Here is a 23,241-nt window from a genome sequence, read left to right as displayed (position 1 = left end):
TCTTTAGTTTGTTGAACTAGTATCAAGGAGTAGAACACGCAGAAAGAAGGACTGGACCCGAAGCAACCGTTTTTACGTTGAACGGAGCAGCTATCGGAAACTGCAGTTTTTCCGGCCAAACCGGACTGTTTTGGTAATTTTCGATCACTTGTACTCATTTTCTGACTTCGTGCTAGTTATAAATGTTTCTCAAAATGAGGAAACGAAGCGGAGTAGCCCAGCCCCAACACCATTGGAGGTGGTCGGCGGCGGCTCTGCCCCTAACTCCGGCGACCTTTTTCGGCCAGTTCCGGGGGTCCCAAGAGCAGTTTCTGCTCATTTTTAGATTCTACATGTCGATACGATCATTTTGATATATAGCATGTGAATTTTGGATATCGTATGATTTAGTTGTGAATTTTACAATTTCGATTGATTTTGATAGTTCGATTTGTGATATGTGAAGATCGAACCATCCGTTAGACTTGTAATTTTGATATGATGATCGTAGGACTGTCACAAATGTGGGTCTTGCAGAAACTACCTACCTATATTGATTTTCAATTTGCTTGAGACGTGTTACTCTATGACATTATCTTGGTTGCCATCAGTCGAATACCGGTAATCGAAGACAAAGTTCGGTTATGTCAAGCTCTCATCCAAACTTTTCACATTTCACTTGGAATGTTGCAGCTTGGGCAGACAATGAAATTAGTAGTACTTGCATTGTTGATGATCATGTACTAATTTTTATTCTAATTAGCATTGGTATGAAATGTAAAAAAATATCTTGCTATGAATGTAAAGTTTGAATATTTTCGATTGAGTTGTGGATTTGTTCATTTTATTGTAAATATTTGTAATATATTTAAATTGTAGAAAAAAAAAAGTTTTTTTTTTTTGAATAAAAAATAAAAGTATTATTATGTTTAGGTTGCAAATTAATTAGCAGAAATTTTTTTTTTAACATGCTGTTACTTTTACACACAGAAATCAGTGAGAGTTAGGGTAAAAGGATTTGACACAGAAATCCGTGTGAGATAGGTATGTATTTGACACAGAAATCCGTGTGAGATTGATACGTATTTGGTACAGAAATCCGTGTGAAATAGAGTTGTTCACACGGATACATTCCATTACGGTGATCTATATTTACGGAAAGATAGTGGGGCCCACTTCTAATATTCACACGGACAAAATAATCCGTGTGAGATAGGTATGTATTTGACACAGAAATCCGTGTGAGATTGGTACGTATTTGGTACAGAAATCCGTGTGAAATAGAGTTGTTCACACGGATGCATTCCATTACGGTGATCTATATTTACGGAAAGATAGTGGGGCTCACTTCTAATATTCACACGGACAAAATAATCCGTGTGAGATAGGTATGTATTTGACACAGAAATCCGTGTGAGATAGGTACGTATTTGGCACAGAAATCCGTGTGAAATAGAGTTGTTCACACGGATTGCAGCTAATTCCGGTAATTTATATTTGTGGAATTATAGTGGGGCCCACGTAAGTATTTCACACGGACAAAATAATCTGTGTGAGATGAGTATTACCCCCCCTCCAAACCACACGGTAACTCAATCTGTGCGCGTACCGTGAGTAAAAGCTATCACACACTGAAATCCGTGTGAGAAAGTCTTATTACCCACAGATTTTAATCTGTGGGTAATTGTTGTTTTGCTAGTAGTGTTGACAATGACGCATTAGTACAATATATATATATATAGAGGCCCGTTCTGAAGCGGACGTCCGCACTTCACTAAAGTGCGGACGGCGATGCAGCGGAGGCGTTCCAGGCGGCGGCGGCGGAGGGCGGCTTGCAGGAGGGAGGCCGGAGGCATCTTGGACTGTTCTGGGCTGTGTTCACGGTCGGAGGAGGTCGGGGTTGCAGGTTCTGGGCAGCAACCCGACCTGCAACTGCAGGTTTTCTGGGCAGCCCTCCAACGACGTCGCCGGCGACTCCACCTGCTGCAGACGGCTCCGCCCGACCCCTGGCGTCCTTCCGGCAACCCTCGCCGCTCCGTCGCGCCCCGAGCCGAGCTGCAGCAGCGCCGTCCGCACTTTAACGAAAGTGCGGACGTCCTCTTTGGAACGCCTCCGTATATATATATATATATATGATTCTTAATCATGTTCTGGGATTTTGATCCTACTGTGACATGCTTTTGATATTGTTTTGTTTGCAGAGACCTCAGCTTTAACAAGCTTACTGGGAAAATTCCTAGCCCCTTTGTTAGTAAAGATGACTTGCAATACATGTAAGCAATTCAAATAACAGATTTTGACTCTCTTACACCAACATTCAGACAAATATTCTTCAGTGGTTCAACAAGCTCAAACTATCAATTGGTGTATTCTTAAACTTCAATAACTGTTAGAACATGGTCATAACAAAAATCAATAATTATTAAGGTAACTGTGGAATCGATCTCAAAGAAACTTTACAGACCAGGCCTGGCCAGGGCACTTTATTGTGGAAGCCCAGGATAAATTACTAACCTATTAATCTTTCTATGATCATTTTGGAATTTGTTCATTTTAATCAAAAGCACTGGATCGAAATAGTTTAAAATCTATTGCATAACTTTGTTAGTTTATGTACAATTTGTAGTAATTTATTTCTGTGAAATTCGGCCAAAAATATAAATTATCTCTTGTATGTGACTTTTCAGATAAAAGTATGATCCAAGGCACTTAGAACTGATCAAACATAAGCCAATTTTATATAATGACCACTGCATTTTTCACTCGTGTCTTTTTGGATTTAATATGTTTAGATTCTTAACTGGAAACTTGCTGAATGGACCAGTGCCCGAATCGCTGAAAGGAACCAGCATGTAAGGCCCTCTTCCAAATATAAAATATAGTTAATTAATAAGGAATACTACATTATCTATTACATGAAGCATGCATGGTACATCCATTATGGTGTGAAGTAGAACTTTGGAGCTTGATTTGCAATTATACCATCAACATAGCATTAACTGTATACCTTTATTTTGTCTGGTGATTACTGGTATTCAATCTATGATAGCATTCTTAGATAGCACTTCTAAGTTTTGAGAGCATATATCCTAAAAAATTACAAAAGTTTTTTTTTCTTGCTTTCAATAAGCATTCTCTCCTGTTCTGCCCTCGATTGTAGTAGTTTGCTAAGCAGCAATGTACACCTTGAACGTTTTAGGCGTAACCGCTTGTCAAGTCAGTGGCTCTAATTAAGAGTTTGGTTGCTCTGCTATATGCAATCTAATTTGTGCATTGAGATGTAATATGAGGAATTCGAGAATTCCTCTATTTGACTAAGTGAGGTCGCTTTACTAATAGAACCTGATTCTATTCCCGTAAAAAAAAAAAAAAAAAAAAAAAAAAGTTCATATCAGACTGCTTTATGTGCAGTGATCTGTCATACAACAACATGACCACTAGTGGGACCGACAATTGTGGCCGTGGCGGCATGTAAGAATGTATTCAGTAGCCCAAATTTAATTTCTTTGTGTTTTGTACAGCAAACTTAACTTTTCAATTTTTGCTAATGTCTACAGGAACTTGTTTGCAAGCTCGTCAAAAGGAAATAAGTCGTAAGTTTCAAATTAAGTTTCTGAAAAAGCATGCACCATAGGACTAATTGGCACTCCAAACCAATTGTGTATCCCTTATTTTAATTTACAGTTCATTTTTAGCTGCGATGTTATATTTCTGACATTTTCCGGCCTTCTATTTGCAGAATTATTTCATGTTTGAATAATGCAACATGTCCGAGAGGTAACTTAATTTGGTTTCCGCAGACATAAGTTCCTTTAGGTGACAAAAAATTATTGTTTTGCGACAAAAGGTTTTCTACCTCCAGACATGGTAAGTGAAAGTACAACTTTAAACACATAATTTTGTAGCCTTACTAATTATTTGAAAGCGATATCTCTCAAGAGTTTGAGGGACACAAAATAAATTGAAATTACTATGAAATCAATTTTTTAAGGGGGAAAGGAAAAAGAAAAACATGTTCTCAACTTATGAAAATGGGAAAATCGTTCAAACAGTGTTTAAACTTTTCAAAACTATTAATTTTCATACCTATATTTTAAAAAATTTCAAAATGGTACCTGAGGATTTGAGACCAACCCTATATTTGTACCTAGCAACAGTAAAACCGTTAACTCGGTAAACTTTTCATGGGTATTTTCAACCGTTCACTTGAACCCTAATCGTTTTCCCCCAAATCAAACTCCATAACCTTAATTTCGTCCCTTCTTGGTGTCGGAGCCGGAGATGTCTGCTAGGATTTAGAACCCGATGACGAAGACGGCGGTGTTATGTGGTTTGGTGGGTTTGTCGAGGGACTCACTGAAGAATTGACCGAGCGAGAAAGACGGCGATAGTGACGAGAAAGGAGCCAACGACGATGAAGGGAGGCGTCGGCCGAAGCGGGAGGTGCAGCGGTCCCATCTGAATTGGATTAATCCGGCAGCAATTGAGGCCACCAGAATGATCTTTCTCAGTGGGTTTGATTGGGGTGGTGTTGGCTTCTTCTTCTGGGTTAGCTGCAATTTCAAGGTTCTCTGTCTTCCATCCCCAAATTCTTGGTCGGGCCTCCTCTTTCCTTGTTGAGTTTTTGGCTTAATCACCATGAAGGATTTTAAAGCATGTAAAAGATGTTAAACTTCCTCCGAGTGTCTTGAACCAATTGATCGCCAAAGCGGGTCGTCGGAACCACGGCAGTGGAAAGCTTCAAGGGCTTGTCTAAGGTTGTGTTGTATAACCATATACAACAGGCTCTCAATCACGGCCTTTCTTCAACAGAAATGAAGGATTTCTTTGAGCATGTATATTGGCTGAAGACTACAGTACTTTAATTATCACAATTTGAACGCACAATTGGTGAAGCCTACAAGGTGATAAACTCACAATTGTTTGGAGTAATAAATCATCCATGTCTAAGCAACTAAACTAGTGCAGTGTTGGGCTAGTCACCTCAAGCCTTCCTTCTTCTGGCTTATTCACCTCTCCTCGTGTGGATTTGACAGTGTTTTTATTTATCGGTCTGTCCTTGTTTGTTATTGCCTGGTTTGCTGTGGAGGTTGGTGTTTGGGAGTATGAAAGTGAAAGGAGAAAGGAAGGAGGAGAGGGTTTTGGGCGCCATCACCGCCATCGCCATTAATGGGTTTGGAGGATTGGTGATAATGTTGATTTCAACCAGGACAGGAAATTGGAAGGGAAGGAAAAGAACAAAAACAAGAAAATTAGCTTCGCTGCCGGGAGTCAAACCTAGGTTGATAGCTAACTAAATTGTGCTACAACGGATTTGGTGTGCAGTATTGGGATGAATACTGAACATATGAAAATACCCTTGAGAAGTTAACGGAGTTAATAGTTGTACTGTTACTAGGTACGAATATTGGGTCAGGCTCAAGTCCTCAGATACTATTTTGATATCTTTTAAAATATAAGTATGAGAATTAATAATCTGAAAAAATTTAGATACTGTTTGGATGATTTTCCATATGAAAATTAAAGAATAGTAACTATTTTGGTTAGTTATATATTTGATATTTCCAACTGCTAACGAGTCATTTTGGCAAGATATAAAGGGAAAAGAACGGAAAAGAATGATAAATTAGTAATTTCATCAACCTTGACTTGTAGTCACTCATCAGCTCATCTGAACCATATATTCTATGAAAGGAACGATTGTGCTTGCGTTTTCTTTCCCTTCACCGAGGCCCACTCCTTTTTTTTTTTTCCCGGTGTTTGAAGCACGTGAGAGAGATATTCCAAATTCCAATGATGCAATTCATACGTTGTTCTTTTGTTGAGAGATTATTCAGAGCACCGCCGTGCACTTGCACCAACATAAATGAATGGTTAGATTGCATTAAATACACTTTTTGTTTATTAAAAATAAAGTTGATAATAAATATCAAGGGTTGAGATTATTTTATAAGGGTTGGGTTACTTACACCGTCGGTGCATAGAATAATTTCCATCTTTTGTTATGTTAAGGTTTTTGAGTTTCTTTGAGCTGTTTGGGTCTTTTAATGGATTATTCAATATTATACCACGGTAGGGTTTAGTATACCATGGTAGGGATTGGAGATTTAGGATCTAGGGTTAGAGGTCCATTGGTGTTCTGTTATTCAGCATGTAATTGTCACTAAGTTAGTTCGAAAGAAGCTTGGTTGTGTAACAAAAGGGACTTATGGTAACAAAATTTAGGCTAACTGCTTCTGGAAAAGAAAACTCTGTTAGGGAGCTATAATAAACCAACTCCTTTTGTTTTGGGGTTTATTCCTTTTAGTTGTTCTCTTTAATAGCTACAAAGCTTTCTTTGCTTTCATTCCAGACTCGTACTTTCTCCGTACAAATTGTGGTGGAAATGCTCATAAAGATATCAGCACATCCATACAATATGAAGCAGATATCAATCAAGGTGGACCTTCATCATTTTATGAAAGCAATAGCAACTGGGGGTTTAGCAGCACTGGTTACTACCCTGATGATGACAGTTCTCAAGACACCTTTATTGTGTCTAATATATCTACACTCTCTATGCGCAATCCTCAACTGTACATGACGGCACGCGTTTCACCCATCTCTCTAACTTATTTTGGGTTTTGCCTGATGAATGGAAACTACACAGTGAGGCTCCATTTTGCAGAGATAATGTTTACAAATGACAAAACATATCGTAGCTTGGGAAGGCGTATATTTGATGTTTACATTCAGGTGGTAATTCAACAAATGATGATTAGGTTTTGGCCAATTGAAAAATGAGTTTTACGTTTATGAATTTCGATTAATGACATGTAATAGATTGAAATCAAAACCGAGAAATATAATTTTCAATGTGAGAATGAAACGACAAGTAATTAAAGTAGTATATTGCAGGGGAAACGAGTGGAGAAGGATTTTAATATTGCGGATGTAGCAGGTGGGAATGGTATATTAGTCATAAGAAACTATACTGCTTCTGTAACAACTCGTACCTTGGAGATTCGTTTCTTTTGGAATGGGAAAGGAACACAGGCTATCCCTAGAAGAGGAGTCTATGGTCCTCTTATATCAGCCATTTCTGTAGACCCAAGTAAGTTTTGCACTGTTATGAGCTTCTTCTAATAACTATTTGTAGAGAATGGGGAGTTTCTCATGTGTAAAGGTTCGTGTTAGGAGTCTGATATTTCATTAAACTCTACTTCAGCTCTCTCGTATAACGTACAATGGCTTGAGATTCTGATTGAATTCTTCAGTTTCTTTTACTTTGAATCGCCACAAAATTACATCTACCTACTTATTTCTTGACTTGAGAGTTAAGATATCATCTTCATTAAGTTCCCTCTTAGGCTCTCATATAAAACTGATTTATGCTATTGTAATTGCATTGAAATACTACATGGAGTATGCTTTCAAGCATTAGATGAAAAAGTCCATTTTCACCTTGAATTACAAGAGTGGAAAAATAATATGCATGTACAAGAGTGAAAAAATAATAATAATAATAATATACTAAACATATTCTTCCTCTGGTAGATTTTATACCCCCGAAAGAACCCTCGCAAGGAGGTGGAAGTGGTATATCCGCAGGTGAAGTGGTTGGAATTGTGGCTGGAGGAGTGTTCATAATATTAGTGATTTTATGTATTCTTTGGTGGAAAGGCTTCATAGGACCACCAAATACTTTGGAACAAGGTATTTCTAGTTGTTTCTGTTATCTTGGTTTTTTTTTTTTTTTATTTCTTTTATATTTGTTATGTTATTTTTGTAGCTAAGATGACTATCTATGTTGTTTTTCTACATCTGTTTCATGTAAATTACTCTCATTCCATAACATATGCACTGCCACACATGTAAGATGATATGAAATAATTTTGCTGTTAAAGCTATGGCTTCATTGACTCTGTTAAGTAGTAGGCCTTAAACCAGTCTCAAGATATTAAAAATTAAGAATGCCATATATCATTCTGAAGTTATGGGCAATAATATAATTTCTTATCTAAGTTTGCTTCATACATAGATTTGAAGGGTGTGGACCTGCAGACTGGCAAATTTACCTTGAGGCAAATCAAAACTGCCACAAACAACTTTGACATAGCGAACAAGATTGGAGAAGGTGGTTTTGGTCCTGTTTACAGGGTATTCTTCATAACCAATAATTATTTATTTACTGCATTTGGGCTAATTTAAATGCATCATGTTTCTTGTTAAACCTGTTTACGGTTTACAGAAGAGGTTAAGTATGTTTGTTGAATGCAGGGCCTTCTATCAGACAACACTGCAATTGCTGTTAAGAAGCTTTCAGCCAAATCGAAGCAAGGGAATCGTGAATTTGTGAATGAGATAGGCATGATTTCTGCTTTGCAACACCCTCACCTTGTCAAGCTTTATGGATGCTGTATTGAAGGAAATAACTTGTTGCTTGTCTATGAGTACATGGAAAACAATAGTCTCGCACGTGCTCTATTTGGTAAGTGTTTCTCTCTTATAATTTTCATATTATTTACCTTGTTTTGGTTCATGCTAGAGGGTATGCAAAGATATTAGTTATACTCAAAAGAAAGAAACATAGAATTCATTTCTTCAAACTACTTTTTATCAATGTAAGGCCCAAAAGAAAATCAGGTGAAGTTGGACTGGCCAACAAGGCATAGGATTTGTGTTGGTATAGCCAGAGGTTTGGCTTACCTCCATGAGGAATCAAGGTGGAAGATCGTTCATAGAGACATCAAAGCTACTAATGTGCTACTTGATAAAAATCTTTTCCCAAAGATATCTGACTTTGGATTGGCCAAGCTTGATGAAGACGATAATACCCACATAAGCACTCGGATTGCTGGAACTTTGTGAGCCCCTATGTTTTACCTTATTTTCCTATGCTTTTTTGTCTATCTTCATTTCACCCGGATGCATGGGTCCATAATTCAGAGAAAGGAAAAAAGAAAAGATGGATAAATGTAAGGTTTCTCTACTATTCAAGAAATTTTAAGATGCATATTTGTTCTTCCAATGTAGCCTTTTTATGTCATCCCTATCAAAATTTTAACATTCAATTGAGGAAAAAAAAAAAAAACCCTATGATTTTTGGAATAGTAGTATTTTTACTAGTTGTTAACCTTGATGATGGTTGATATCACAATTTGCAGTGGTTATATGGCACCTGAATATGCAATGCGGGGTTATCTAACTGATAAAGCAGATGTTTATAGTTTCGGAATTCTTGTATTGGAAATGGTCAGTGGAAGGTGCAATACAACTTACCGCTCAAAGGAAGAATGTTTTTATCTTCTAGATTGGGTAATGTTAATCTACCGGCTTTCCTTATTTAATATTGAGTTTTGTTGATACCGTTTATCTCTATTAAAGCATACTCTGGCTCATTATGTTTTCTATAATAATAATATAATATCAGTTCTGCACGACTTTTTCTGAACAACACTAAAAGGTTTCACTGGTTTTCTTGGTGATAGTCAATATGAGCATCTCATTGACAAATCATATTGGCTTTTGTATCTTCATGTTTCTAGGCACTTCTTCTAAAAGAGAGAGCAAGTTTGTTGGACATGGTGGATCCAAGGTTGGACTCAGAGTTTAACAAAGCAGAGATGATTAATACGATCAATATTGCTCTCCTTTGTGCTAATGCTTCTTCAGCAGTTAGGCCCGCTATGTCTTCAGTGGTGAGCATGCTTGAAGGTAGAGCTTCCGTTCAGGAGGTGGTCTTTGATCCAAACGCCTCAATTAATGAAATCAATGCGATGAGGAGACATTTTCAATCCAATATTGAAGAAAACAATGGTGACCCTGAGAGTCAGAGACGAACTATGTCAATTGAAGGGTCGTGGACCGCTTCAACTACATCTGCTCAAGACCTCTATCCAGTCCGCCCTGATTCATATTATTGGGAAAATAGAAATTAGAGAATTTGAGCAAAGTGTCCTTTTATCGTTATACTTATATAAACCGTTGCTACTTTTATAAGTTTTCTCTTTGGTTTGTTTGAAAATATAGTTGGAATAATCAGCTTCTACAGGACTACAGCATTGTAATTCTAAAGTGTGAAATGAATTGTTTACTAGTTCAAGACATAGTTGAAGACTCTCATTCGAATAAAAGTTAGTTGTTTATACCAAGTGTAGGTTCAAGTCTGAAAGACACTTACACCTATTGCATGGTATAAAAGTTGTATAAATTTCCTTCTCTCTCAATCTTCACATATTTTTTGAGTTTTTGCAGATTTGAATATTGTGGGAGATTGTTGGTTTTTTTATTTAAATTCAAGAGTCATGTCTTTTTAAAGGGTTATGAAGAAATCTATAAATAATAAACTCTCAAGACAAATAATGGACGTCTTTTCTACTGCTCTCATTTCTTTACTCTTCAACTTTCTCCCTTCCATTTCTTGGGCAATCGATAAACACTTAGCACCCCATCTATTGCTAGTCATGCAAAGCGGACTAGACATCTTATGAACAACGTAGGGAGGCGTCTACGGCTTTAGAACAATAAATGTTGTGCATCTCTTGTACTCATAAGCTTGACCAGTGGCAGATTCAGGATCCGAATATAGGGTGAGCTGGATCTAAATGAATAAAAAATTTGCGGACTCAGAGTTTTTTTTTTTTTTTTTTTGAGATTTGGAACTCAGTGGGAAGCTGATTCTCACACCTTTACTATTATCATTCAAAACATACAATTTGGGGGGGGGGGGGGGTTCATAAAACCACAAGACAACAATATTACAATAATAAAAACTAATTGAGTCGTTAGAACTTTGAAGGACATACGAAGCAAACTACTCTTTTTACATACCATACTACACAAACTAAGCAAGAACTAGGCACATTCCAAGTTCTGTCACAGAACCTTTTTTTTCTTTCTTTTTTCCGTACTATCAGAATGTCATCTTGATTTGCTAAATAAGGCTATATCTACAAGAGAAATTACCTGCTGAATGGGCATCTACCAATCAAGTATTTACTTAACAGAGCTATATCTACCGGCTAAATCAACAACTTATCCAATAGTCCAATTATCAACAGCCCATTCCATATTTCAAACCTTCTAGTATTTCAATCATCACGTATTACGCAACAGACACAACTACACAAGCAGTCAACAAATTCAGATAGCAAACAAACAGAAAACTCGATCACATGATTTGGAGCCGATTCGCGAAGATTTCAAACTTCCCCCATTCAACGATGTCTTACGGAGTTCTGGTCTTCCGAATACTTCAATGGAAGCCTTTAAAATTTAAAACTGACAGTCAATTGCAAGCAAAACCCATCAATGGGACTTGGGAGAGATGAAATTCGAAGTACCTCTGTGGGTGATCTGGAGCTAATCGGGTTGGAGAGTTCAAAGAGCACCCGATTTTGGATGCCTCGAGCTAATCAGGTTGAGAACGTGTGACTAAGGAACTGATGAACTCAGTTATGGTCAACTACTCGGGTAAGGAAATCGCGAACACCAAATCACTGATGAGTATAACTTTTTTATTTCGTAGGCTACTATGGGCTGATATGCAACTAAAATACCTATACTTGGGGTTTTTCCTCTTCATTTAGCTCTAGGACTTGTACTATTTGGGATTCATTGAATTATATATCAAATGCTTTTATTCCCCATAAATGTGGTTTGATATTGTCTTCATTGTCTTCCAATAACGGCCGGTAACGCAATGCCTGGTTCTAGGTATTACTCTCGCTGACTGCCTTCACCTCTCCTCTCATCCGTGTTCGAAATTGAAGCCTTAATCCTTGATTGCTGGGTGCTGGGCAATTTGATTCACGGTTAGTATCTATTTCAGTTTCAATTTCTTCGAAAAGGGGTATTATAGGTTGATTTGGGTTTCAATTTCAGTTTTGTATCTATTACAGTTTCAATTCTTGTAATTGGGTACTGAATCGATAGGGGTTTAGGTTGATTTGGGACTGTGATTTTGGTTCATTCACAATGATCATGGGAAAAGGGATATGGCTCACTCTGCTTTCTCTACGTTTTGGGTACTGATCTCAACATGATGGTTATGCAACAGTTATAGATTGGAATTATGTTTCTCTTTGTGCTGCAAGTTTAGATTCAGAATTATAGATTGGAATTTACTCTCTGTTCTCACTCTCTGCAGCAATATTTATATGTAATGTATGCTTATTTGAGTTAAAGACTGTTATTTGGGTTTAGGACCAGATTACTAATTTGCTGCGAGAGTGAATGAGAAAAGATTAAGACATAGTGTGTAATATGATTTATACACACAGATATGTGATGTGATGGTTAACTTGTGGATCATTGAAGAGACCATGTATATGAGATGAGTGAAAAGACTAGAAATGTGGATCGTAAGCTCGAAACAATATCGTTCTTTTGGTTCATTCTTTTCCCAGGAAGCATCTTTAAGAACTCCAAACTTTTGAGTTCTTATCAAGTTCCACTAGTGAGGAATTTTCCCATCCAGAGATCATAGTTAGTGCCATCAGTAATAGATATCGTTCTGAGGAGTTTTCTATTTTTTTGTATGATGGTGGTGGGGGTGGACTTTCACTAGAATTCAATTAAGTTTACAATCTCAGAGAAGTTTTGTAAGGATTTAGTGTCACATTCTTATGAAGTTTATGAACATTATGCGAGAATGTGGATACCATTTTTGGCACTATAGATACATGCCTCTGGTTATGCTTGTTCCTTCATTATGTAGTTCTCTTGATAATATTGCATTCACTGCAGAGGCAAGTAATAAGAACCAAAAGTATTGAATACATGCCATTTACTTTGTCTTTATTCCTAACACTTTGTGCTATCATGTGGTTCTTCTACAGACTTTTCACAAAGGATTACTACATTGAAGTAAGTGGTATAATTACCATCTCTTTTTCTGTTTCTTTATCTGATGCTACTTAAGATGTCATTAATGTTTATTAAAGAAAACCTAGCTAGCTACTAATCAACCTGAGATGGTTACCATATTGTAGTGAAGGATTGAATAATTGAATCTTTGTGAATGTGAATGAGTGATTTTTGTATGAAGTAGCTTTGATCATTAACATAGTAATGTCCTTGAGATAAAGGCAAATAGCAAGTAGTGTCCTTTGATCATTATTGCTTGTTCTGTACTGGTGATAGGGATATCTTGTTCTGTGGACAATGAGTTGTTAGGAAATAATACATTTCTGGTTAAAGGTATTGAACAGCCTGGCTAGTTACATGCAGACCTTGTTTTTGTGATTGATGAGAAGCTCCATGACGTTTACAAGAGGAGGTAGCAGTTTACAAGACCTTGTTTATATTCTAGGCTATAGTGGTGTAAGCTGTATTTTTATCTGTCAAGCTGCACTATTAGAAATGCTGGCAGTTTGAATTAAGTGTTGTTTCAATATGTTTGATATATTGTACTGACTCTACTGAGTGATCCCACACCATTCTTTGTTGTATATTACATCCATAAATTCAAAATGTAACTTCTTGTTCTTGGTATTTTCTTGATGAACACAATTTTTCCTATTTTATCAGTTCGCCTTAAATACAAACATGATTAACTGTAAAGCTTCATACTTTGAGACAGTTGAATCAGGGGAATAATTAGAATTTAGAAAGTTAATGATTACTTTGCCATTACTCAAAGCATATGACATTTACAGAACTCTTGAAAGCAATTAGATAATGAGACAACAACTTCATTTTGGTATCAGAAATATTCAACCACATTCTTGGTTTTGTTTCAAGGTAAAAAATGCTTTCATGTCCAAATTAGTCATTATAATATTTTTTGTGGTTACTTGATGGCTTGATGCCAATCAGAAATCAATTTTATTAATGTTACTAATATATTTATAAGACTTATTTTTAAAATTATCCAATATTAATCATATGACCACCATGATTTATAAAAATTGAAAGTTAACAAAAATTTATAAGGACATAATAAAGATTAAAAATGATAACAAGAGCAATTGAACAACATTGTATTACCAAACAATCAAGGCAAAATAATCTTTCATGTCCAAATTGGTCATTCCACAAACAAAAAGCACAAGCCAGTTTTAAGTTTACCCAAACACTTTGCCATTGCTTTTGCTACTGACATCAATTATAAAAAACCAGTTTACCAAACACTCAGCTGCTTTGCTTTTTAGCTACTTATTCTCAGAAATAAGCAAAAGCTAGCTTTTCTTAAAAGCACAGTCATACCAAACACACCCTAATTCAGTCAACATCACTAGTAAATGGGGCTCTGATTCTCAACATAGAAAGGGAAAATCCCTCCACTGCCCTCCCCAGATTCATCCGCTTATCACTTCTTTCACTGTTTCATAGGAACAAATGTCATCTGATCATAGTTTCACCGCCCTATCACTGCCCCTATGTTCGTACATGCCTTCTCCCAAGCACTTCCCCTACAGCATAAAAAACCTGCTCTTCAAGGTAATTCATCACCCCAGCCATCTCAGCAATCTCCATTAATTGGTTTTACTCCCTCTCCCCTGTTATCCATTCCTGATAAGCAGATCTACTCTAATTCCCCTATCATACTGAGCCATCCACATGCCCCCCCTGTCCAAGATATTCTAATTTGCTACACATACCACCAGCATTCCAAATCCACCGCACACATGGCCCAACAAAGCAATGGACAACTCCATCTCACCCTCCCTACTAATGGAGATGTAGCAGGTAACGACACACTTCTAGTGGGCCTCATAATCTCAGATAGAACCATGCACCCTTTATCAACCATCGGTGTCCTCAGCTGAGAGAGGAGCAACATTGGGGCTTTCACCATAGAACCTTTTGGTGATCGCCCGATGTATGCCATAATGGCCCCCTGCGGCTGTAGCTCAGCGAGTTCTCTCCTCAGTCCCTTGGTGCATCAATGGCGCCACTCTCAGCCTCTACCAATGGCCTATTGCACACCGTCTCGACCAGATTCCACTCCACCTCATCAGCTACTAGATCCAAATCCATGGGCTATCCCCGATTGAGATGACAGTCCCTATAGCTCGCTTCATTGGATCTCAAGTAGGAATGGTGCTTGATGTTAAAGACCCTCTTACCCTTGAAGGATGGCGAGGCTTTGTCAGAATGCAAGTTCATTTCAACTCTCGTCACCCTCTGCTTCCTCGGTTCTGGCACCTTCCAGAAACCACGTATTGATATCATAACAGGTGACACATCGATGATCCCAGAAGAGATATGGGTGGAAGTTAGGTATGAAAGACTCTCTGATTTTTGCTATCTATGCAGCCATCTTGGCCATGGTGCAAATGTTTATATGTGAGAATACGGGAATTAAGTAAGAAGCATGATGGGGAGAGAGAGAGAGAGAGAGAGAGAGAGAGGGTGTATAGTGGTTCACCTTGCCTAAGAGGTAAGGCTACGTCCACTTAGAGCTTTCAATGAGTGAGGCCAAGTAGCCTTTTGTAATAATACAAAGGTGGAGACCATGAGTCCCATCCTCTTCTAAGTAGGGGAGGACTCTCTTTTATAGCTAAAGGAGGTCTCATTCTATTCTACATTTCTGATGTGGGACGCAATGCACATATTGCTTCTCTTGAAGCCTTTTGGAGAGCATGGGAGGGTGACCTCTACCATGGCGAGGTAGCTCGGGTGTCGCTCTACTGAATGCATGCCATAAGCGGGTCTAGTCATGTCACGGAGACCACCTACGAGGTCGTTGCTTATGCTTGGCGGTATGTAATATAGGCGGTATGTACAAAAATTCTTGCACTTTTGACAGACACCCTTCGGCTCATTGTCTCAGACCTTGGATAGCTACTCCAATTGCTCGGAGAGTTGTTCCAGCACTGACGTAGAGCTAAAGAAGCTGGGAGTGATTTGAGAATCAATGCTTTGACAGCAGACGTAGACGGTGGGATGATAGGCAACATGAGGCGGACTAGTTATGTCGCTATCGTGCTGGACAAGAAAGCCAAAGAAACCTATAGGACCATTCCTTGGAGTCTATCCTAACACCGCATCTCCAAATGATCCCCATCCTTTCTTTTGATCTCCACTCTCCTCGTATTTTGGAGGTAGGACAAAGCAGCAACCCCTCAACACATGCTATCGACAGAATCGACCTGTGCATTGACCACCCAATGGGTGTGAGTTTGCCGATCTCCCCACTAATCATGTCACCCTCTGAAGCGGAAGTGGATGTTGAAGACCTTGACCTGACTATTGCTATTTCCCTTATAGAGTTGGGCCTGCCTATCCCAAACGATCAAGCTGAGCCCATCTTGCCTTACGCAGATCCACTCTTGCTACAACCCACTATCCATATCCTAAGTCCATTCCAACCCGAGATCTCTATCCACCCATTTTAACCCTCTATTCCCCATCCCCTCAATTTCAATCCCTCCACAATCCCTCCTTAGCAACCCCCAATTTTCGACAAATTCTCCATCCATCTTTATCAACCATTCTCACAGCATTCTGAATTTCTGGAAAACTCTTCTGAATCCCACACTCTTCATCCATCTAAACCCTTTGACCCACCTTCTCCACAAAATCATGTTAATCTTACACCACCCAATCCCACACCTTTGAGCTCCCCTCCCTCAGTGGAAAACACTCCTCCTCTCAAAGGCCCACTTCGAATCCTTTCGTACCAATTTCAACAACTACAGCTCCACAAATGGCAATGTTTGGAGGAAGGAGAAACCAGCTCAGCTCAAAAGAAACCTTGTATTGTTGATGCCCCAACCTACAGGTTCGATTATGGGATTGTCAGCAATAACACATGGGCTCTAATGTTGGAATCTATCATCGAAAATCAAGACAGTCTTGCAAATCCTCTAACCAATCTGGCCCCATCAGTTTGAAGAAGTCGCTCTCGAAACAATCTGGTAGCTACCCGTAGTAGAGCCTGTGGCCACCGAGGTCGAGCTGGTCGAGGAAGAAGAGTTACAAGCTCGGTTTCCAGTCTTGTTACAACTCAGGTTAGTAGTGCTGTCCTAGACTCTGGAGATCTCTATGAGGTCCAGATACAAGTTTTAGAGTCTCTTCAACTGCGTCACTCTTTCCCTCCTTCTGCCGAGGACCCTGTAGTTCATCAAATCCAGATGGAAGATCCAATACTTGCAACTCTGCAGCAAACTAAAAATGATCCTAGCAGTTGGCCTGATGCAGCTACGGGTTCCTTATGAGACTACTCTCATGGAACTATCAGGGACTGGCGTCTAAACTGACAGGTAAAGCTCTAAGGACACTCCAAAGAAAATATGACCCCGATATGATCTTCCTCATGGAGACAAAGCATTCTACCGCCATCATCTCCAAATGGCAAAAAGATCTCAAATGTGCTGATCATTTCGTTGTTTCCCCCATCGGCTGTAGTGGCGGTCTTGCCCTTTTGTGGAAAGATACAGTCAAGGTTGACATCCTTCCTAGTTGCAAGAACCATATAAATAGTGTTGTAAGTTCTGTTTCTGATGGCTTCCATTGTAAAACTTTATGGCTTTATGGCAGCCCCCATAATAATGAAATGTCCACGTTTTGGTACTCAAACTCAGCATAGGACACGAAGGAGTCTAGACCGCTCGCCTGCACCTCCCCGACAGTAGCCACTGTCCCCTTCGGTGGGGCCTATTTTGCTCTCTTTTGCTGATGGGCCCCGATGGTCTCCGCGTCGTCTTCCTCCTCGTCTTCATCGGCGTCATTATGTCGCCGCTTCCTCTGCAGAACCGGCCGTGTGGCACAGGCGGCAATAGGCCTCGAGGACACCTGCGGCTCCAAGATCGCAGCGATAACGGGTTCCCTCTCCGCTACCCCTCGGTCCCTCTGGGGCCCACGGCTGTTGGCGGGCGCTCTCTCCCTTACCTTCTCAGGAACTGCCTGTACCCTGCTCCCGCCGGCAGCACCGTGATCTCCGCTAGTACCCGCCTGAACCACGGGCGAACCATAGGCGCCAAGATGAGAGTGATGCGGCATCGGCAGCACCAATGGAGTCTCAGACTGGCTCACCGCCAGTGTCTGAGGGTCAACGACGATTTGTTGGGCCGCCATCCCAGCGGCGTACATACTCTCCAAAAAATTGTTCATCTCTGAGCGGTCCATGGCTTTGGCAAACACGTCGCGGCTCATTTTGTTACCCGACGGAGAATCTACATAAAAGGCAACATGTTAGCCTGATAAAAACTGAACTAGGGCACAAAACAGCAGAAGTTACTTACCAAGGGCGCGAGTCAACTGTTGATAGACCAACAGCTCCCAACAGGTGAGAAGACGGAGATCAAGCAGGTTACGATTCTGCCTACAACCTCTAATCCTTGCCAAGCGACACTCTTCCTCGCGCATTAGGTTATAACGCAAGCCCGCTACAAAAAAAAAATGAAGTACTCATTAGAACAAAATGGAGGAATTATCGTACAAGCAAAACAGCCAACTTTGTGCAGCGGAGGCAAGCAACAACCTCGGATCGGTTAGAACTCCGACTTAATCCTAAATGTTGGCTCCCCCTCGATCATTTGTCCCCGCTTGATATTCCCACCTCGAGGTAGCAATACAGAAGGTTCCCCGCCAGGGGGACATGGAGTCCTTCAGATTCTCGATCAGCTTTGGCGCCTCCTGGCGGCGGCTCAAGTTCACTTTCCCACTGCAACCTTGACGCTTCACATACACCAGCTTGTAGAAGTGAAGTACTTCCGCCACGGTAGGCCCTTCACATCCCGATAGGTGCCAGAGCGAGTTCAACGCCATTAGCAACCGGCACATGTTGGGGCAAATCTGCCCAAAGGCGAGGCCAAACTCGCACACTAGGATCTGGAGATTAGGGAGTAGCGGAAAGGTGACACATTGGCGGAAGATGGCCTCGTGAACGGCAGCGTACCCAGCAGGCAGAATGGAAGCCTTCTCATCAGCAGTTGGCGGACGCAACTTCACCACTCCGGGCAGGCGGAACACCCGCTTCAGACGGTTGACGGCGGCCACAATCATCGTGCCCCCCGCCTCATCAACTGAGGTATCGTCACTTAAAAACCAGGCGGACTCTATTTCTTCGCCTCCAACCTCGGCCCCGCCAGCAGAACCGCTAACGGCGCTGTTGCTCGCTAGCCTCTCCTCACGCCTTTTGCGGGCGGCAATGTCCTCCCTTGCCCTAGAACTTTCTGGACGACCGGCACGACCCATTGCAACTTCTCAAGGTATGGTCTGTAGGGGCTCGATGTATAGCGGTTCGGACAGTGAGGTTCCTGCAGGGGCAGACGGACACAACGAGTCAATAAACATCCTATCTGCCACGCTGAGCAACACGTCAGACCCGGAATCCTCACTGCTCGAGATCTCTATGAAGCTAGCCATCACAAACCCTAAAACCCAGGTCAGTTAGTTCCAAAACCGATCTATACTATCCCTATGTCAGATTTCAGCCAAGAACATAAAGAACAACCAAACCCAGAAAACCCAAAAAGTGCCAAAACAAGAACACATCGCATATATATCCAAAACACAGATTCGACAGCCTTGCTAATCCATAAACCCCAACCCCCTGTCAAACAATTACACCCATCCCTAGAACCCATTCTATACCCTCAAGCATACTGGGGAATAACAGAACTCGCTCCAAATACCAAAAAACAGAAACTGGCAGAAACAAACAAAAACCAAATAAAGCAGGGACGAGATTCAGGTTACCAACCTCAAAGATGGGAACTCTGATGCCCTTAGGGATGCTCGTCTCTGCTTCAAAAGGTCTTCATCCTCCAAAGATCGATAACTTCACAGAATTGCAGAATCTTCTTCTCGACTCTCAGAAACAAAGCTTGAACATGACGACTTAGAGTTTGAAGTGAAGAAGATGTCAAAATCACTGTGGTTTCCCTCTCTTTTATGTCAACATCAAACTAATCCAGGCCGTCCACTGAAAAAGGACATCGCGGGACAGCCGTACTCGTGCCCCACGATCGCACTTACTCTTCGGATTAACCGAGGAGTCGCCTCGGTTACAAAATCAATAATTACTCGCATTAATGACGAAGACGCGGGCGTGCTGCAGAGACAATATTCCACAAGCTATCCCAATACATGTTGGCCACGTGTCGGACGCCGTCAGACGAAGCGTCTAGCCGAAGTAACCATCAAGGGTCACCAATCCTCGAAGGTCTCCGCTAAGGGCCACACTGCTAGTGGAACTTCTCAACTCATCTTGCAAGCAGTCTCCGCTAAGCACCACACCACTAGCGGAACTTCGCCCTTCATCTTGCAAGTCTCGGCTAAGCGCCACACCGCTAGCGGAACTTCTCAACTCATCTTGCAAGCAGTCTCCTCTAAGCGCCAAACCGCTAGCGGAACTTCGCCCTTCATCTTGCAAGTCTCTGCTAAGCGCCAAACCGCTAGCGGAACTTCGCCCTTCATCTTGCAAGTCTCTGCTAAGCGCCACACGGCTAGCGGAACTTCGCCCTTCATCTTGCAAGTCTCCCATAAGCGTCACACCACTAGCAGAACCTCACCCTCCACCTTACAGGCAAGGCAATGTCCGCTGAGAGCAACACCGCTCACTGGTCTACCACCAAGCAGGTCCCCGCGACACCGCTTACCGCTTACAATCAGCGGAGGGATTTCCGCCAACGGTGATTTCCCGAGGCAATGCCTCATCCTGACTATACCACCACGAGGCGTTACAGTCAGGCTACGTCCATCCGGGACACGGGGACACGTCAACACTCTATGACGGCCCTGATTAGGCACGTTGACCCCAGCCACTCGGGTACCAAAGATTGGACTTGCTACCCAACACCCTCTGCTCAGCGCAGCTCCCCTTAACAAACAATATACCTACCAAACGGAGGTCTATCTTAGCCAGGGAGTGGGGGACTCCCTGGGGGGCCTAGCAGGGGCCCACCCGAAAGGGTACAAAGCGTTTGCTCAGTAAGTCCATAGTTGACAACGCAGTGACACTAATTATGATTTTGCAAGTCTAGCGGAAGTAACGCTTCGAACCACTAGGCAACTCACCAACCAAGATTGCCCTCCTTGACTGGGGACTTGGGGGACTTATACTTACATGAGCATTTGCAAGCATAATTAGCTATAATGAGCCACGCTCATGATACCGCCAACTGTACCAACTACCGCCAACGGTGTGACCTACTGAAACACAGCCAAGCAGGCTACCGCCTGAGCCCTGGCTTACCCCTAGATCACCGCTGACCCGCTGCCACACGCGAGCCAAGATAACATCAGAAGCTCTAGAAGCTGGGAACTGAAGCATATCAGTCCCACATCGAAAACATGGAAGAGCTCGGCCTCTTCCTCACCTATAAAAGGTTCTCTCCTCTCTACTCATTAATTACTCATTCACTACTTACGCGGTCTCCCTCTGGCGCCGCTTTGTATTTCACTTCACAGATAGCGGAAGCTCTGAGAATATTGCAAGTAGCGGTCCGCCCAACGGACCAGCGTTAACAAAGACTTGGGCCACCGCTCAATCTTAAACATTAAAAATTTCCAAATATACTATGAAAATACCTAGAGGGCTTGCTCTGCTAGGGTTGGGAGAGCGCCGCCTTCGGCCTCTCCGTATATGTCCCCATCCTCAATGGAGAAATATTCCGGTATCATTTTCGGTGTCGGCTATTTCGCGCACGGCTTCTGTTGCTCTGTATCAGGCTTGGGTTTACATCTTGGCCTGTGGCAATTTCTTCTTCTCAGATCCTCTCTAACGGTGCCTCTATTCAATGGAGAGACGCAGATGCTACGCTGCGTTCTTAGATCAGGTCAGCACCGAGAGTCCGGAGTCTTCGACCAATCCGAGCGCGCTTGAAATCATCGGCGTGCGATTTTGGGTTGGTGGCGGGGTGGATAAGTGAGGGGTTTGTGAGGAACTGTGATTCAACCCTTTTCTCGGTGCGATGGAGCTGCGTTTGTCTGGAATAGCTTGGTTTCGCTGCGACCCAAATCGAGGGGTTGCTCTGGCAGCAGACTGTGAGAGAAGCCGTGATTGGCGTCTAGGCGGGTTCTACTTTTCGGTCAATGACATTGGTGGCAGATGGCGTCGTGTTGGGGGGGCTGAGATGATCTTTCTCCGTCCAAAGGCGATGGAGCAACTGTCGGAGTCAAAGTCAGGGACAGTTTGGGTGCCGAGAAGAAGTTTTTGTGGGCTTGGGCCTATTCTTTGTTAGATTGCTCAAGTTTTGGTTGGGCCTTCCCTCTTTGGGCTTTGCAATTAGTGTATGAGTCCAGTGCTGTTAGGGTTCGCATATGGGATCCAGGAGATTTTTTATGGGTCTTAGATCTCTTGGCTACTTCGGTAGAAGATTGCTCTCTATTCGACATATTTTTTTACATGGAGTAGGCAAGATCGGTCACACTACCGCCGGTTACCTTAATAGAAGGTTACCCTTTATTCAACGTATATATTTGCGTGGAAGTATGGTCGACCATACTATTGGTACTGTTTTACATAAGCCGGATTATGTCCGGTGCTTCATCAAATGTTTAATTGCATCCCTTCATCTCCTTGCTAGCTAGGTTTTATTTTCGATGTCTTGTTGCATCTAATTTTATTCTTGTTATTTTATATTTTGATGTAGTTCTACATCTATAAGTTGTAATATTTCTTATTTTTATTATCAATAAAGTGGTTGACTATTATTCTAAAAAAAAAAAAATGGTAGTTGTTACGGAGAGAAAAGTAGGGTTGTGGAATCATTTCTTTTTAATTTTCTTAATAAAAATTTATTTTATAATTGTTCTATTTATCCTTATAATTTAATTTATTTTTTAAAAAAAAATTAATCTTTCAGAGTTAAATCTGTCAAAATTTTCAGTTTTGACTAACAAAAATTCTTCTCTTAATAATAGTATAGATATATATAAAAAGTAATATTACACATCCACACTTTCTTTCTTTTTGGAAAATGCGTGGGAGATGTGCCCTACAGGATACAGGACACCTGTGCGATGGAGTATGGACTGACCTATATTTGCACTTGGACCTGGACTTGGACTATAGAAGTGTGGAGTGACCTGTGCAGACTGTGGAACTTTGAACTGGACTTGGACTATAGAACAATAGATGTGAACAATGCGACTCACCAGCTCACTCAATTTTGCACGTCTCTTTTTAAGTCTGTGGCTGGCTGTAGCCCATAATTGTTGTGGGGTACGCGTTGTTTGTTTATTCAATCTTGCTTCACAAGTTACACAGGAACTCTAGAATTGACTTTGGTCAGCCGACCTCATTCTAAGTCTTCCTGATTTTAACCCATTACTTCTTTCATATAGACTTATCAGTTCAAGTTATATAACTCAGCATTTTATCTC

General features: G+C 41.1%; 1 protein-coding gene and 1 long non-coding RNA gene across 2 annotated transcripts; both read left to right on the top strand.

Moving 5' to 3' along the window:
* Window positions 1–6,068: 6,068 nt before the first annotated feature.
* Window positions 6,069–9,927, top strand: LOC112202410 (probable leucine-rich repeat receptor-like serine/threonine-protein kinase At3g14840). The gene is made up of 9 exons (XM_040505773.1): window positions 6,069–6,132; window positions 6,332–6,714; window positions 6,877–7,072; window positions 7,516–7,674; window positions 8,000–8,118; window positions 8,239–8,449; window positions 8,588–8,825; window positions 9,126–9,276; window positions 9,507–9,927. The coding sequence occupies exons 1-9, from the start codon at window positions 6,069–6,071 to the stop codon at window positions 9,897–9,899; spliced, it is 1,914 nt and encodes a 637-aa protein (XP_040361707.1). The 3' UTR covers window positions 9,900–9,927.
* Window positions 9,928–11,021: 1,094 nt separating this feature from the next.
* On the top strand, window positions 11,022–13,455 carry LOC121049356. The gene is made up of 2 exons (XR_005799712.1): window positions 11,022–11,433; window positions 11,677–13,455. It is a non-coding gene; the product is annotated as an uncharacterized LOC121049356 (long non-coding RNA).
* Window positions 13,456–23,241: the final 9,786 nt, after the last annotated feature.

The sequence above is a fragment of the Rosa chinensis genome, chromosome 5 (assembly GCF_002994745.2).
Source record: "Rosa chinensis cultivar Old Blush chromosome 5, RchiOBHm-V2, whole genome shotgun sequence".
Lineage (NCBI taxonomy): Eukaryota > Viridiplantae > Streptophyta > Magnoliopsida > Rosales > Rosaceae > Rosa > Rosa chinensis.
The sequence above is the reverse complement of the archived record's forward strand: the minus strand, read 5'-3'. Positions and strand labels throughout refer to the sequence as shown.